General features: G+C 39.1%; 1 protein-coding gene across 1 annotated transcript in view; it reads right to left on the bottom strand.

Moving 5' to 3' along the window:
• LOC109390085 (vascular endothelial growth factor receptor kdr-like) overlaps positions 1 to 17,627 on the bottom strand; it is a 286,991-nt gene that overhangs the window by 88,923 nt on the left and 180,441 nt on the right. The window contains exons 13-17 of the mRNA XM_019656126.1: positions 15,662 to 15,770; positions 4,807 to 5,100; positions 4,145 to 4,291; positions 3,819 to 3,944; positions 2,442 to 2,548 (exon numbers count right to left, since the gene is read on the bottom strand). Coding sequence (XP_019511671.1) covers positions 2,442 to 2,548; positions 3,819 to 3,944; positions 4,145 to 4,291; positions 4,807 to 5,100; positions 15,662 to 15,770 — 783 coding nt within the window. The remainder of the gene's footprint in view (positions 1 to 2,441; positions 2,549 to 3,818; positions 3,945 to 4,144; positions 4,292 to 4,806; positions 5,101 to 15,661; positions 15,771 to 17,627) is intronic.

Genomic DNA, 17,627 nt, shown 5'->3' with positions numbered 1-17,627 from the left:
TAAGTTTTCCAGTGTAGATTGCTCTCTCAATATAGAGAAGATTCAATTTCAGTTAAAGAAGAAAGAGTTAGAAAACTGGAATTGTAGGACATTGTAACTAGTGATAAGTGTTGTCTAGTGCTTTCAAACATTGGATTATGGCTTATCATTTGGTAGAAAAATACAGAAGTTCACAGTCAGCATTTAAAAAAAGAAAAAGAAAGAAAATATAAGAGTATTACATGCAGAAGTAATTTTTAATAAAACTCCTGACTCAGTTATATACTGGATCATGACAGAAAATGTACTTTTCACTGATGGCCTCTGTAAAAAAACAAAACAAAAAATGAAAAATAAAAACACAAAACACCAGTTTGAAAACACGACTCTAGTCCAATCCCATGATTTTACAGATGAAAAAAGAGAAGACCAGAGAGGTAAAAGAATTTGCTGAAAATCACACTCTAAGTTAGGAGCAGAAGAAATATGTGCGTGCTGGGGGATAATGACTCTGGCTTCAAAAATGACCACAGCCTGAGGCACATCAAACATCGACTGATCCTGTGATTAAGAAAGACAAGGAAACTCCAAACTTCAGTGTGGAGACCAAATGGTAAATGATGGCCTTGAGTCGCTTTTCCTGTGACCAGGATGGACATCATCCATGTAGAATCCCCCTGAGATAAAAATGACCAACTTGATGCTAAGACACAACCTTTTACTTCCAACCTTTATCTTCATCCTAGATGCATCCTTATGTCAGGATGTGGATGAAAGAGAAGCAGAGGGCTGTTCTAGGAAGAAGAGAAGATTTGTTAACTTCTAACTTTATTAATAAAGAAGAAAATCAGGAAGACATGTGGAATAAGGGATCCCAGACTAGAGCTAATATCTAGGAGATCTTTATTAAGATGCAGGACGTTTTATCAACCACCTCTCCCATCCCTGCACTAATTTTTGGCTTTTCTATTTCTTTTTTGTAATAGCATTGAAATCCTTTTAAATAAAAAAGATGTGGTTCTTGTGTTCAATGTTAGCAAAGAAAGAGAAACCAATAAGATTGGCCAATTCTGTAACCAGCCTCAAGGGGAGTCTGTGAAATAGGGTAAAGTAGGTGGCATCATTTGAGAAAAGAAATCTGAGTCCCTGGAGTCTAAAGAAAGAAAAGGACCTGTGACAGCTGGCATGGCTTGAGGCTGAGATAGGACCCAGTGGCTTAACTATCAGGAAAACTTGGAGCTCCACGACACCCTTGGAATATCTACTACAGCTGTCCATTAGCTTGACCTAGAAGACTTGTTGACACATTTCATTTGTAATGACATGCCTAATTTTGTCTTCCTGTCAATTACTTGCTTCATTGCTCAGCAAAAGGAGATTGTGCCTAAGTTGACATTCATTTTCCCTCTAATAATTTAACTTTTATAAAATGGAGTATTTAACACAAAAAAAAATGTTTTTAAAAACAAGTAGCCTTGGGCCGGCCGAGTGGTGCATTGGTTAAGAGCTGGCTTGGGACGCCAGAGGGCCCCGGTTCGGATCCCACATATGAGAGCCAGTGATACTGCCCTCTACAGCTAAGATGCTGAACAACAGCCCAACCTGGAGCTGGGCTTCCGGGAGTCGCCGGCGACGGCGTAGGCTGCAGCCCCTATGGCAGTGGGTTGCCACGGGCTACCGTGTGTAGCCAGCAGCCAGCGTGAGCGGCCAGCAGCCGCAGTGAGCGGCCGTCCAGAAGCCAGTGACTGATGTGCCTCGCCCAGGAAGAGCGCAATGATGGTGCCAACTTGGGCCAGTGAAGCAACGTCCTCCACAACTAGACTGAAGAACAAAAGGACAGCAACTTGTCTGTTCCCCTTCCCCCAATTCCCCAGTGCTGTTCCCATCCCCCCAATTCCCCAATAAAAATCTTAAAAGAAAAACAAGTAGCCTTGTAAACAAAAGTAACTAAAAGCCCATTTATCACTTAGTAGGACTTTAGCTGTGGTAACTATATGTTCATCCACATTCTATGAAAATATATCACATTATTAGATATAACATTTGTATAGTTATAAGTATGAATATTAGCCACCAACTCAGCTGATACATTACAAAATCCTCTAAAAATGATACTTGACAGCATTAGCTGTACTATCTAAAAATTGAAGATGGAATCTGAGTGGGTAGATGTGTTCTTGTATCAGTTCCCAATGTTTTAGGAGGCAGGAAGTAAAAACTCCATTACATTTTAGTCTCCAACACACACAGACACACACACACACACACACACACACACACACACACGCGCGCACGCGCGCACACACACACACTGCTTGGACACATTCTCTGTTGCCTGGATAAATATTACCATCTTTCAAGAGATTGATCCAAGACAAAACATATACCAGGTTCAACCTTAAAACCATCTAAACTGCAGAATACACCAGCCCCAAGGCCCTAAAGTACCTTTTCTCCCTTACCTTTCGGAGTTTGCGAATGACCAAGGTAAGAAGAAGCCAGAAAAGGGTAGCTGCAAGGCCAGTACAAACAAGAATGATGACTTCAATATTGGATTTCTCTTCAGAGCCTGTAAAAAGTCAGAATTTATTAAAAGGAAAATGAGTTAGTTCACTGCAGAGACTGAGAAGAAACAAGAGAAAAGTACTGCCTTTTACAAAGCACATTTTATTTCTAAAGGAGTAATGTCACCAAGTGCCAAATTGTGTTTATGCATGTGTGAAATTTTTATGGTGTGTGGGCATTGCCTACTGAGACTTAGAGAAAAAACATTCCTGATAATTGTTCTAGGTGACTCAAAAGATGAGTTGAAAACATATTGGGTATGGAGATTATATATATATATATATATATGTCATCTGTAGCACAAAATTGCCTGTGTTCAAATCCTGGCTTTGGCTCTACCACTTACTAGCTGCATGACTTTAGGCAAGTTATTAACCTCTTTGTGACTCAGTTTCCCCATCTAAAAATGGGAATAATGAAATACAACATAGAGTTATCGAGAGGATTAAATGAGATAATGAAAAGTGAAAGTAGCACAATACATGGCAGGTAACTTATTTTAGCTATCTTACTTGTATTATTATAATTTCCTGTTTTTTATAGTACAGACTCTGTAGATTATCTCAGACCACTGGGAGGACAGATTGTTAAATCAGCTTATATGGTTTGCCTGATATGCCGTAGACGAGTATAGCTGAATGTTCAAATGGCTGTAGTGAGGCCAAGACGGTATTTCAACGAGTAACATTTCTTTGAACAACACAGCTTTGCCCTTAACAGTCAAATAATCATCATAGTAGCATAGGACACTGCAGTTAAAAGACCTTTCCACAAACTTCAACAAGTGTCTTATTCTCTTTGGGCTTCATATTTACAATGAAAGGTGATCAAAGGTCTAACATTCTATGTTCATATTTCCAAATGCCACCCAATATTTTCCAACCAACCAAAAGGGAGTGCTCTCAATTGATACTTTATATTTTGTAAAGCATTCCCATGTCTTGGCCTTCATTTGTATCACCTCTGAAAGACAGAGTACAGCTGTTGTTATTCTCCTTTCAGAAATGAGAAATCTGAGACCCAGAAAGGTTAAATGACTTTCCAAGATCCCATCAAGTTCACAAGTATTGGGATGTGAACTCAGGTTTTCGAAATCTTACTATTCCACACACCTTCCCATTGAAAGTGGATATATTAAGGACAATACTTGTGCGTACACCCATGCTTATCTTCCTCATTGTCCGTCCACACTGTGCCCCTATCACCAAACGCACTTTTTTTCCTGAGTTCCATGACTGATTGATGACCAGCGTAGCCAGGAATTTCCAACTTACCTTCCACAGTTATAAAAGCTGCTGTGCTGACTTCCCCCAATTCATTGGTTGCTTTGCACAGATACAAGCCCTCATCTTCTTTTTTGGCTCGCTCAATAATAAGGGTGTTGTTCTCAAAGAAGATTCCTGCATCGACAATGCCCCTGTCATTAGTATCTGAGGTGTCATCCCTGAAGGCCAGCCTTAGAACATTTGAAGCCCCCATCTCATTAAATCAATCTTGGAAGAGTTTCAAAGTCAAGTATTCTGTAAGGAGTTACACCAGTCCAAGCCCCCCTAATTGGTCCTCAGACTTGGAAATAACTATACAATGTTTTCAGACTCACCTGAAGCAGGGAGAACAGGAACTCCATTTTTCAACCAGTGGATCTCAGGCCATGGGGTTCCATTCACTTTGCAATCCAGCAAAATCTTGCCACTGCTGTTGACCTCGATATTGGTGAGGTTCTCAATAATGAATGGAGCCACTTTTTCTGTAGAGACCAGGGTAAAAGAAGACCAGATTTTGAGGCAGGGTGTCACAAATGTGGCATTTAATCTTTGCCTCACCCCTCATATTTAATCAGACATTTGGATGGTTAAGTGTTACCATATTCAGGAAAAGATAGGGTGGACAGGGATAAAAATCTACTATATGGGTAAAGTGTGTAGTGGTTTACTTTTTGTGTCCTTCAAGTTATTCTTTAATTCTCACACTTAGTAAGGTCACCCTTAGCAACTTCAATCAATAAAAGTGGCTTCTGAAGGGTCTTTGTATTAGAAGGATCAAAAAGTTCGTTTTCCAAATGTTTCTATCATCTGCTTGACAGACAATACAATTCATTAGAGATCCTTTCCTTGGAATATCTCCAAAAGGCTTCAGGAAACACATGATTGACTGGCCTAGCCTATAAGTAATACAGAACAAGAGCCCTATTCTGGTTCCACAGCCCACCCAGCAGTTGGCTTAAATGCTAAGAAGTTATGAGAAAAATCACTCCAATTCTACCTCTAATTAAGAGCTGAGTATTGTGTTGCATCATTTTGGTGATGTTTCTCTGGGCCCAAGCCTTGCACTTGTACTGCCCTTTATCCTTCTGGGTCACATTCTTAATCACCAGTGTCAATGAGATAGAGTAGTTATTTTTTAAGGTTTCTGTGTCTGTAACAGGAAACTTCTCTCCAAGGGGGTTGAACCAAGCAAGATGATTGTAGATATATTTAGGTGCCTTGCATATGAGCCGAGCATCATAGCCCTCGATCACTGAGACCAGGGGTTCTGCCTCCATGAAGCCAGCCACATCTGTGAAGATGAAGAAATGTCACTGTGAATATGACTAGGCAAGAGAAACTGCTATATAACGACATGTTTTATTCTTTTGTCCTGAAAGCCACATTGCAGAGACAAACCATACTCCCTTGAGGATAAGTGCCCAGTTGTAGAAATCCAACATTTCTTGTGTTTCATTCTAAATGCCAACAATGGCAGAGGCCACTTTTAGCCACATACTGAGTACAGCTCTGAATTAGTGCCCGAGAAGACTTACTTGAAGAAGATAGACAATGAAACTTCTTGACTGATATAATGTAATAGGCCAAATAGTTCCTCATCCCAATATTATCACTGAAGTATCAGAGTCTGAAAGTCTGCCATTACAGATGACTAACATATGTATTGTCCAACTTACAAACCTTCACAGCAATTCCTTCATGTTAATTTTCAAAACTAACAATAACAGCAACCTAATTCCACAGTTTACAAAAAAAAAAACCAAAACATATACCCAATAAATGGCAGAAACAAGACTGCAACCCCAGGTCTACTGATATGAGTTAGCAGCTTTGCCATTTCATGCTGCCTCTCCACAGGTAATTTTTTTATTTTGGAACCTACACCAGAGATACTTTTTATTAGATTAAAAATGATGCATACAGGAAAATACACTTAAATGTGAATTCCCCTATAAAAAAGGTAGCACAACAGCTCGAAGCCAGATAGTAACACTGACCAGTTTCCCACAGATGTGATCTGGAAAAAAAAGAGAGGACTTTAAAATGAAACTCTGGATACCCAGATTTTGATTTGGAAGATAGCATGCAGAAACACTTTTAATCCTTTTTGCAAATAGAATTGATATAAATTATAAAGAAATAATTGACTGTCATACCAATGTTCTTACCCCCAAGAGATACATCAATTTTTACATCAGAACATTACACACACACATACATACACACACACACACACACACAACTCTACACTCACTTTCTTTTAAACAGAAATGGCTACAGTCTGGGAGGTTACTTGTTTGATAAGAGCAACTGGTGGTGCTGATCCAGGCCTAAGGGTTTTAATCATTTCATTGTATTTGTGTGTGGGGTATGTGCTGGGTGTGGGGTATGTGCTGGGTGTGGGGTATGTGCTGGGAGTCAGAAATGATAGAATGTTATCTTGCAGTCAAAGTTTTGAGATATAATTAAATTATTAAAACATTCTACTTGTCATACAATTGTATTATCATTTCTTGTGGCTACTTGCTTCTAGCACCCCAAGATTTGCTCAATATTCCTTGTACCAATGTTTGTCTTGATAAAGCCTCCCTCTTGATCAATCACAGCAGTGATGTTCTTGACTGAAAAATATGACTGTCTGAACAACTGAGCTGACAGCTCTCAAAATCTATGCCCCTGTTATCTAACCCACTCGGTAGTAAACCTCCATAGCCCTGAATCCCAGCATCAAGTTGTTAATGCAGAAGACCCATTCAGGCATGTATAGGTGATGCTGAATACAAAATAATTTCCCCCTTCTCTGAATTTTTTTGTTCCCATTATCACATGCCCAATTTGGAGTTATTGTTTTTCTCTATGGCCACTCTTAGGCCATATTGCCACTTGTCTACTGGACATTTCCACTTGAGGACCCCACTAGCATGTGAACAATAACTCAATAAAACCTCTGATTATTTCCCCTCAGACCAACTCATCCTTTCAATTTTTCTCTGGTGGAAGACATATTTTTGCTATAACCAAGGATTAAAAGCTCACTATCATATTTGATTCTTCTCTCTCCCTCACCTTCCCATCCTACCTCCCATCAGTTGCTAAGTTCTATCAACTGATGCTTTGCCACAGCTTACATTTCACCCTTCCTCTCAGTTTCCACCATGCAGCTATCCTAGTCTGGGCAGTCATTCCCTCATTCATGGACAATTATATTTCCCTAACTGAGTTGCTCTCCTCCAGTCGCACCATTATCCAAACTAATCTCCATCAGCCTCCTCATTCATCCTCCTGAACCATAACTTTGATCAAACCCCTCTCCAAAGCTCTCAATGACTCTCCACTGCCTCCAAATAAAATTTATATTCCTCCCTCAACATAAGCCCTTCTAAGGCCCCACTCTTCCTCACCAACTGTGTCATTCAGCTTCTCCATAAATCTTATTTTCTCACATGCCCAGTTGTTCCACATTCCACAATTATATTACATTGGCTTCTGGTAATCTTTCAGGGCCAAGTGAAAAGTTACCTCCTCAGGTCTTCTCTGACTATCCACTGTGAAGTATGCTTCCTTTCTCTACCTAACTATTCTCTCTCTCATGCATTTATCACAAGTACAAAGTGTCTATTTATTTATTTATTCATTTATTTACTGTTTCTTTCCATCATTGTAATGTAAACTCCATGAAGACAAGGACCACACAAGTTTTAGTCAGTGCGATAACCCTAACATCTAACAAAGTACTTACCATGTCACAGGTGCTCAATAAATATTGGTAGAATGAATATTGATTTATCAATTCCAACCTGTATACCTTTTACTCAGGCTACCCTCTTCCCTTGAAATGCCATTCCCAACCTCTCTGTTTTTGTAAATCATACCTATTCATCCATCACTGTTCTAGTCTTTTAGAAGCCCTTTGAGCTGCCCCTACCCAAACTGACCACTCCCTTTTCTGTGCTAACACTATCTGATATTATATATATAATGCCTTGAGGTATTCGTTACATGTTTCTCTTTATTATCAGTTGGTTTGTATGATGCTTGAAGACACCTTATGAAGAGTAGGAGAGCAAATAATATTCATTGACTGTACTTCAAAATGTAGAGCAAACTATTACATAATGTATTTTTATTCTCATAAATGTCCCCGAGTCTTTTTCATGGTTATCCATCTTGTCTCACTCATTAGCTTGTCTTGACTCTTCAGAGTATAAAACTGCTTCAGGTAAGGAATGCCTTCTCGGCTATTACAAACCACTTTATGAACACTCAACAACCATTGACCAATGTTTTAAGATGTTGTATGTAATGATCATCTTTTCTATAATGCAGTTGACAACAAGATATTGATGGGGATCCTGGAGACTGCCTTTTGGGAGATGAGTTTAGCACAGTTACGGTTACTAAACTTAAAACTATTATACAGTCAGGATCCCAAAGGTCAGAGGGTCTCATGAAGGTAAACAGCCATGCTTCAGGCCAGGCTGGGTCATGCTTCCTGACAAAAGTTCTCATGCATGTCTGAAACTGCGATAGGTAAAGACAAAGCCCTGAATTCTATGTCAATTCTATATCTTTCAGCTATAGCCTCTAAAGCTAATAATGTCTTATCTAACAAAGAACTGAGTACTGGAATGTATGAGATACTTGATTATTATGGACTGAATTTTTGTGCCTCCCAATTCATATCTTGAGGTACCAACCCCCAGGGTGATGCTATTTGGAGGTGGAACCTTTGAGAGGTAATTTGAGGTTTATATGAGGTCATTAGGGCAAAGCCATTATGATGAGATTAGTGTCCTTGTAAGAGAAAGAGAGAACAGAACCTTCTCTCTCTCCACTGTCTGCAAGCCAGAAACAGCCCTCACCAGGAAAGCAAATTGGCCAGCATGTTAATTGGACTTCCCCGGGTTCAATAACTATGAGAAATAGATTTCTGTTGTTTAACCATCCAGTCTGTGGTATTTCATTATGACAGTCTAAACTGACTAAGACATTGATATTTAAAGCTTTTTAGGGGAGAGCCAAGAAGATCGCTCTGTTACGTGCGTGACTGAAATTGACCTGACTGGTGAACCTAACAGGAAGTGGTGGCCAGTTTTGCTGGCTGGATTTCAGCCTCTAGCTTCCCTCCCTTCTCTTTCTTTCCCTGACCCTATATGGCTATATGAATTTATGGGTTTGAAGCCTGATGTTTCAGAGGATGTGTCACTGCCTTATTTCTCCCACCTCAGCCTAATATAGATGTCTCCAGTGACTCATACATATAAAATACTTATTTTCTCATATGTTGTGCACCCTAGAAATCATGACTTATGGGGACCAGATGAAGGGATTAAAATCTGGATGTTTCTGTCTTCATATCTTTGAAGGTCTGTTACTAGGAAGAGTAAGCAGACAGGCTTCATTGTGACTTCAGTGGGTGGAAGCAAATTTAGTATGAGAACAAACTTTCTAATAGAGATGCCCCAAGAAGCAGCAAGCTCACTCAGGAAGCAGGGGAAAAGTTCTCTATCACTGAAGATGCTCAAGTTAAAGTTGAATGAATCCTTGGAGGAAGTGTTGTGGTTGCAATTGAAGCATTAGGAGAAGGAAGAGGAATGTTGGTCTAGGTGATCTATAAGAAACTTTAGGATTCTGACAATATGCAATTCTATGACACTGAAAGGGGACAAATAACAAAAGCTTTTCTACACTCTATTTCTTTGGCACTTAATTTTCTAGGAAATACCCTCCCATGTAATTTGCTTCTGGTAAAGTCAAAAGCTGTCCAGAAAACTCCCCATTTAAGGCATATGGGAAGCACAGAATATCTTGAGAAACCCCAAATCTATCTGAAAACCACAATGCCATTGATTTTTTTGACAAATGGGAAATAAATGAGGTTATATACATCAAAGCTTTTGGAAAATTGCCAGAGTCAGCTGAGGGGCTTTGGGTATCTCAATTCCAGCTTTTTTGGACTTGTTTTAGCATTGCTACAACTTGGATATGAATCATGGCAGGGGCCAAAGGTTAGCTGAGCCCAAATTATCAGCTTATAACAGCTCAATCTCTTTAAACTAGCTATTTATTCCTTAAAAGCACAAATTTCAACCTACAGTCATTGGCCATAAAAAACTACAGAGAAGCTCAGTGAATGAAAATAAATTAGTAGACATATGGCTTTTGATTGTAATTATTAAAAACAACAACCGCGAGTTGGGGCAGAGGTGAAGCCTTTCAAAAAGCACTAATTTGCTTGGAAATAAAAATTCTCCAGGGACTTGAGTTATACTTGGGAAAAGCCCCACTCATGCCATTAGTGCTTAGCTTTAGGGTAAAGGAGAGTTTGGAGACTCCATTTTGAGTTTGTACTACACTCTTCATCTTTTACATGCCTATGTTTTTAATACTCAGTTTAATTATAGCTGGAGAAGATAAATAGCTCATATGCCACCTCCACTGTTAGGCTCAGGCAGAGAATCCTTGTGGATTCTCTTTTTTGTATTCTGAACAATACAGACTAGAAGGGGTTCGATTCTACTTCATTCCAATGCTCTCTTCTCTGGCAGAGAGGTTTTGAATATGACCATTATTTTTCTCATGCCATCTGCTCAGGAAGGTCCTATTCAGATCAGTTCTCCAGGCTAAGAAGCAACTTGACAACAATAAAGTCCCTCTGTTATGTTGGGACTTAAGCATGTGAGCTTGGAAGAGTCATTCCTTCTAGAGAAGAAAGAAACTCAGTTTGCAGCAAACTGTGATAGTCCAAGGCTCCATCTACCAATGGGGACAGAGCAAAGAGCTGGTAGGAACTGTCTGCAATTACACTTGTAAAGCCAAATCTTTACAGGTCCTCCTTGCTGACACTGTGCTCTGGGTTGCTTGGGATCAGAGTAGGGATGCCCTGTCCTGGAAATTTCCTTGTACATATGGTAAATTTCCCCTAAAACCACGAAGTCACCATCATGTGAAAGAGACCTGAGAGCCCCTATACCTTCATCTGAGGTTCCTCTTCTCAGTTAAGGCAGCCACCTAGGTTGGGTCCCTGAGGCGATCTTAGAAAATGACAGAAGAAAGAAGGTTTTGCCTGGCTAATTCTGTATTTTCAAATAATAATAATAATAATAATAATAATAATGTCTTATTTTTCTGGGATTTTGTGCATGAGTGATTTAATTTAAAACTTCTACATTCCATGGTTTCTGCTTCTAAAGCTATTGGGACAGTCCAGCTGCCTCTGGTTTGGACTAGGCAATGGAGGGGCAAAATGATCTGAAATAACAGATCAGATGTCCTACAAACATGTCAGAAATGTGCAAATGAATGCACACAAATATTTACATAAATGGAAAATTCACAAAATGTCAAAGTAACAGCTGGCATATTTTCATCCAGAGTCTGGAATAGCAAGAACAGAGATCCTTTCCTTCCTCATCTCCCACCCCTCCCAGTCTTCCCATCTCCCTCTCTCTCCCTATGCCCCACACATTGTATCTTAAGACCTTTCCCAAGGTCACTGTTATGGAATTGCAGTTGTATCAGCTTATCTCTAATGTTTTTTTTTTCCCTCATACTATAGGTGGGAAAACTGAATCCCAGTGAAGGAAAGTAATTTACCAAGATCACACAACAAGGTTATCCATAGAGCCAAGACTATATCACTGGTTTTCTAATTTCTCATTTATAATTCTCCTTTGGGCTTGGACTACAGTTTTTCTATGACCTAGCATCACACTATTCCCCCCATCCCCCCAGAATAAATTAGATGGGAATTCATTGGTAATGAAGATGATGATGCACAAACAAAGTCAGCCTTTTTCTCTGAGCTACTTAGGGAAAAGCTGATTGGGGTGCATAACAATCTTAAAGTCTAGGAAAGAGTGCTTGGAAATTGAATCACCAGCTTGTTTCCATGGAGAACAGAATGAGAGTGGGGGAAGAAGCTGAAATTAGAGCAATGAAATTATAGTCAAATTCAGTATATTTGATGCATAATTGGTGATGGTGTTTGAGAAGTAGGGTGAGTTGCTTGAACAGTCCCATCTCCCTTGGGGACCACTTACCATGTTTGACATTTGGCAGTCAGGAGTGCCAAGTGTCTGCACATTTGTTTATTCCTCTATGTCTTTCTGGATAAAGAGTAAGACACAAAACAGTCTCTTTTTCTGGGCATCCAGGACAGGGGCAGGAATTATGTGTGTCTGGGAGAGCAGTGTGCTGCTTGGGATTTTAAGAAGTCATTCTGTTTTATTCAGAATACACAAGCTTCCTCATCCCCAGCCTTTCCTAAACTGGGAGCCCATGCTGTTCTGTTAAGACATCCCTCCTTGAATCTTTCTCAGCTCATTCCAGCTGTTTCCCATGCAGCTATTACATGGCTTGAGAAAGGAGAGAATTTGCTGTCCAGAAAAAAAAAATGGAAAAGACTGAATTTGCTGCCTCCATTTTCAATGACTCACTCTCATGTATATGTGGTAGCAGGGACATCTGTTTACTCACAGACCCCAGGCTTACTATGAGACATAATCCCACCCTCTCTCTTGCAGCTTGCAATTTCTATTAAAACTACAGGCACAGGGCTTCCCTGTCAACCTTATTATTATTATTACTTTTTACACAGGACTTGAAGGAGAGAATAAGAAAGAGGCCAGGATGGTTTGGAATTAAACTGCTCTTCCCTCTCCTCACCCATTCTCTGGCCAAACTGCTGTCTTTAGCTCCTGGACCCATTGCCTCCTGAAATCATCCTGAAGTGTCTCCCTGTTGGCTCAGCTTTGCACTATCTAAAAATGTTTAGTATCACCTGCAAGCTTGGAAACTATCACTGTGAACCCTCTTTTCAGATCAAGAAGACTGGTCTCAGAACAAATCCCAGAGCACACACTGTTATTTATATATCCTCAACCAGAGGACGTCTTCTTTTGTTCCATTTACATAAATCATTCTTCCAATAGCATTGTGACTTCATTCCTTTTATGTTGTCTCTAGGGTGGAACATTCTCAAAGTTTCTACACAGAGGGCTTTCTGAAAGTCTAAATGAATTATGCTCAATGTTTCTTTCTTAGCTACATGTATCCTCTCAAATAATTCCCAGACGTTAGGCAGACCTGATTTCCCACATCAGGAACAATAATGAAATGACTCCTTCTGTGTGTGCACTTTCTGTGTGAACATTATACTGTGGCTTGCTATACCATACAATTCTAAGAAGTTCATCTTGCTGAGGCCTATATGGGTAAGTTCTCCCCTGAAGGATGGTTATTATGTTATTTTCAAGAGCAATATTTTAGTATCCAAGAAATCAGCAGAAACAAAAACAGAGAACACTACTAGAATAAGCTAGAAAGGGGGCCTTTGTCCTAGGCTTCAAGGAGTCTAAGGATCTAAACAGACTCTCTGGGGATAGAAATACAAATTGTTTTCTGCTACACAGAAACTGTCTTTGAGTAAGCTAAAAAGGGAACTCTGAATCATGAGCTGAAGATGAACCAGGTTGTCCAGCTTTATGACACTCTCCTAGGAGGTTATATTTCTTGAGTTTTTCATAACTTTCAACAAAATACATTTTAATATTTCTGCTTTGATCCAGCTGAGCTATAGTGAATCAAGGAAATGACCCCTTTTCCATCATTAGACCTGAATATTAACAGGGGAGCAGAATCCCTCTGAGGCCAGAATTGTGGCAGCAGTGGCTATCAGGGAGTAAATATCTCAAGAGAAAAGTGATATATTTGTGCAGAAGCTAGGCCAGTGGGGCTGTTGCCCTGACCATCAAGGTACTTTTGTTTACAGTGTCAGTCTTGAAAGAGGTTTTTTATAGAAGCCATGTCAAATTTCTCTGTATGGTATAGGTTGCCTCAGTGTTTTGGTGAGCTCAAAGATTAAGTAAGTTGTTAAAAGCATAGACTCTGCAGCCATGCCACCTAGCTCCACTTCATTCTAGCTATATTTGATCTGTACTCCAGTTACTTTATCTGTAAAATAACAGTGTCCACTTAATAAGATTGTGGTGAGAATTAGTTGCATTAAACCATTTAGGGCCGGCCGAGTGGCTCAGTTGGTTAAGAGCTCGCTCAACAGTTTGAGCTCTGAGCAACAGCGGTTCGAGTCCAGCCCGAGCTGAGCAGCCGCTGAGCTGCCAACAGGTAGCAGGATGGCTCAGCTAAAAAAAAAAAAAAAGGCTCAAACCATTTAAAGTATATAGCACAGTACCTGGCACATAGGAAGGGCTCAATGAATGTTAGCCATAGCTGTTATAATAATAATAATAATTATTATTATTATTATTATTATTATTAATGCATCCATCAGTCTCCAGAGTATGAAAGGCAGACTCATTGATCTGAGGTTTCCAGAATGTCTCCAGAAATCCTTATTTTGGGAAAGCCATGAGCCACTGGGAACTCAGCAGCTATCTGCAGCAACAGCTGTTTATGCCAATAAATCATCCATTGTGCTCAAGTCTCCAACTTCCCTCCTGAAGTTTTACAAGCTCTCAGCTGAATGAAATTGCTCAGTTGTGGTAATTCTTCACACCTGACTTGTCAAGGTTAGTTATCCATGGTACAGCCTACTATTTTCTCTGGAGCCTCAGCCCTATCTCCAAGAAAAGACAATTTATCAGTGAGGTTGCCTTAAAAAGTGAAAATCTCCAGAGAGCTTAGTTCTGCTCACCACTTCTCATTCTTAAAGTTTCACTTGTTTTTGCGTGTATGATTAACTACACTGTGACCATCATACATCACTAACCAGTGAACAAGAAATGTGAAACACTTTCGAGTTCATTTCAGAACACATTCTCCTATTCAACAACCTTCCCTCCACCTTGGTTTGATGAAGCATTCTGGCTATCCAGGTGCCTGACCTGCTCCCATTATTTCTTCTTGGCTTCACTCTGTTATGTTTACCCCTAATTTGCTTAGGAGCAAATAAGATAGGAGGATGCAATGTGTTGATTGCCTACTATGACTCTGCCAAGTACTTCACTACACAGGCCACATACATTCTCTCATTATTTTTCATGGCTGGAGAATGTATACATAATAGTCCTTATCAAGGACTTAATATGTGTCAGCTACTTCATAGATACTGTCTCACTTAATCCTCATACACTAACCCTCTGGAATGGGTAGCATTATTTCCACTGTATACATGAGAAAACAGAAGGTTAAAGAGCTTAAGCCACTTGCTTAAGTTCATACAATCAATGAGAAAGTAGCAAAAAAAAAAAAATCAAAAGTAGCAAAGGCAAGGTTTGAACCCAGGAAGACCCATCTGATTCTAAAGCCCCTACAAAAGAATAGGTAATCAATTGGCTTAAGAAATTACTGATCTATGTCTCAAACTTTTAAAATATTAACAATAAATTATAATGCTTTCAGTTTTAAAGAATGATTAAAGCATCATTGTTTAAAGCATAAGTGCATAATATGACTAAAATTATAATTAATTACTTAATGAGTTCAACACTATTTTAGAAAGCAACTCCTGAGATTTTATTCTCATCATCTATCATCTAGATTAATGATTACAACTTAATTTTAACCAGTCAGTGAAAGAAACAAATTAGATCATGATATGAAGGAGCAGGGAATACTATAAATTACACTAAAATCTAAAGGAAAGTTGAAACAATCAGATTCTGGCTAAGGTGCTCATGTCTAATACTGACTTAATGTGTTGCCTTTTCCAGGATATTTGCATTTCAGCAAGATTTTGCCTTAAACTCAATGAGTTTTCAATTATAGGTTCTCGGACAACTTTGCAGGCCTAGATTTGAGCTGGATGAGAAAAAGTACATTTTCCATGCATCTCTAATTACATCATGGAAGACATGCCCTATCTGCTTTATTCTTTCCAGTTCAGAATTTACCTGAGACATAGAATTGCATGCTTCTCTCATCAGTGCCAACCTTGTTTACAGCTGTGCAGTAGTATATACCAGAAGTGTTGCTGGTCAATATGGTCAGGGTGCTCAGAGTCTAAAGAGAGAGAAGAGATTCATTAGTCACAGTTACAAGGTATGGTAGTTATTAATGCTATTCACCAGATATTTCTGATACTTTCCCCTTTCTGGCACATAGATTTTCTTTCCTGGATCCCTTCTGGTTCAGTGGGGCACGTGACTTATTTCTGGCCAAGGATTTGAGAATGGAAATGATGCTGGTCTTTTTTTAAGCTGGAGCACTTAATTGCTAGGGTGAAACCCCCCAGAGCTTTCTTTCCAGTGTAATAGTCAGCAATGTTTGAGATGATGGCTAATCTGCCAGCCTACATCTCTAAATGGCTACAGTTAAAAAAAAACAAAAAAAACCTCTACTTCTGATGTGCAATTGGATATATTGCATGGGCAAGGTATAATAAACCTTTGTGGTTTTGAATCAATCAGATTTTGAAGTTGTTTGTTTCCATAGCACAACCTGGGACATCCTGACTAATACATAAAGCTACCTGGAAAGTAGGGCTATATTTATTTATTCATTCATTCATTTAACAAATGTTTTTTCAAGGTCTTCCTTGAATGTTGATCTCTTGGAAGGGGACTGAAAATAAGAAATTATCTAATTTCATCTGGAAACTGATATAAATATAGAATCTTTCACAAGCCTGCCATATAGGAGTTAATTTCCCAAGTCAGCATAAGTTTCAAAATATTAACAGATACTATTTAATCTTTTGTACTCGGTGTCAGTCACAATGATAAGTATTTTATATGTGCGATCTCATTTTATCTAATTTAATAATCCCAACAACTCTATAAAGTAGAAACTATGAATAACTTTCTTGAATGATGAGGAACCGAGGTTTAGAGAGGTGAAATGCTGAAGGACATGAAGCTCGGAAATAACGGAAGTGACACTGAAATAACGGAAGTGACATTGAAATAACGGAAGTGACTTGAGAATTTTTCACTACTGCATTTTACTGCCTTGAAAATTAAAGGAATTCAGAAGAGATAAAAATCATTCTGGCTAGTGTAATGATATATTTTTTTAAACTATGTGAAGAAAGTGGAAAATCTAAGTCTCCTTTTTTTTTAGCCATTAGTTAACCTCTTTCCCACTAGTCTTTGGCTTAGAATGTCTCAGAAATCTGAACTATTTGTCCTCCTCTTTTCCTATCCATTGACTGTCATGGAGATAACAGAAAAAAATTTTAAGGTGGATGGAGAAGATGAAAGAGGCCTAGATAAAGACCAAACTGAATAAGTAAGCTCTGAAGAACAAAATGTACCTTATTATCTAAGAGTGGGGCACAGGTGGAAATTCAGGATTCTATTGGCAAGAATGAGCTTTTTCTTACTCACCTTCTGTCATCAACCATATTTCTTCTGCATATTTCTTCAGAGATATTTCTTCAACCATATTTATTTTACCAAGAGACTTATGGGGAAAATATATGCTCATTGATATTAACTAGACCAAATTATTTTTTTTTCTTACATGTCCTATCTCAAGGTATGGACTTAGTTGAGATTCATCAATTTGGGTTCAGGTCAAGCTCATTATCAGAGTCTGACTGCTTAACAATATTTTCCCTTGAGAAAGTGGCATCTGCAGGGTCTGTCATACAGAATCTGAAAAAGAAAGTGCAGTGACTACTTCTTCAGCTGAAGATGCCCTGTTTTCCAGTGTTGCCATTGACTGGGTAGGAACAGCTGTACTCCCTTACAGTGCTTGTGTACAGTGTCTGTTTTCACAATTATTTATCCCCATTATGATGTTGGTTTTTGGAGAGAGAGACAGAGAGAGAGAGAGAGAGAGAGAGAGAGAGAGAGAGAGAGAGAGAGGAAGGGAAAGAAGGGAAGGAAGGGAAGGAGGGAAGGAAGGAAGGAAGGA

Source organism: Hipposideros armiger, unplaced genomic scaffold (assembly GCF_001890085.2).
Source record: "Hipposideros armiger isolate ML-2016 unplaced genomic scaffold, ASM189008v1 scaffold_254, whole genome shotgun sequence".
NCBI lineage: Eukaryota > Metazoa > Chordata > Mammalia > Chiroptera > Hipposideridae > Hipposideros > Hipposideros armiger.
Note: the sequence above shows the minus strand (reverse complement) of the source record. Positions and strands in the feature narration are given on the sequence as shown.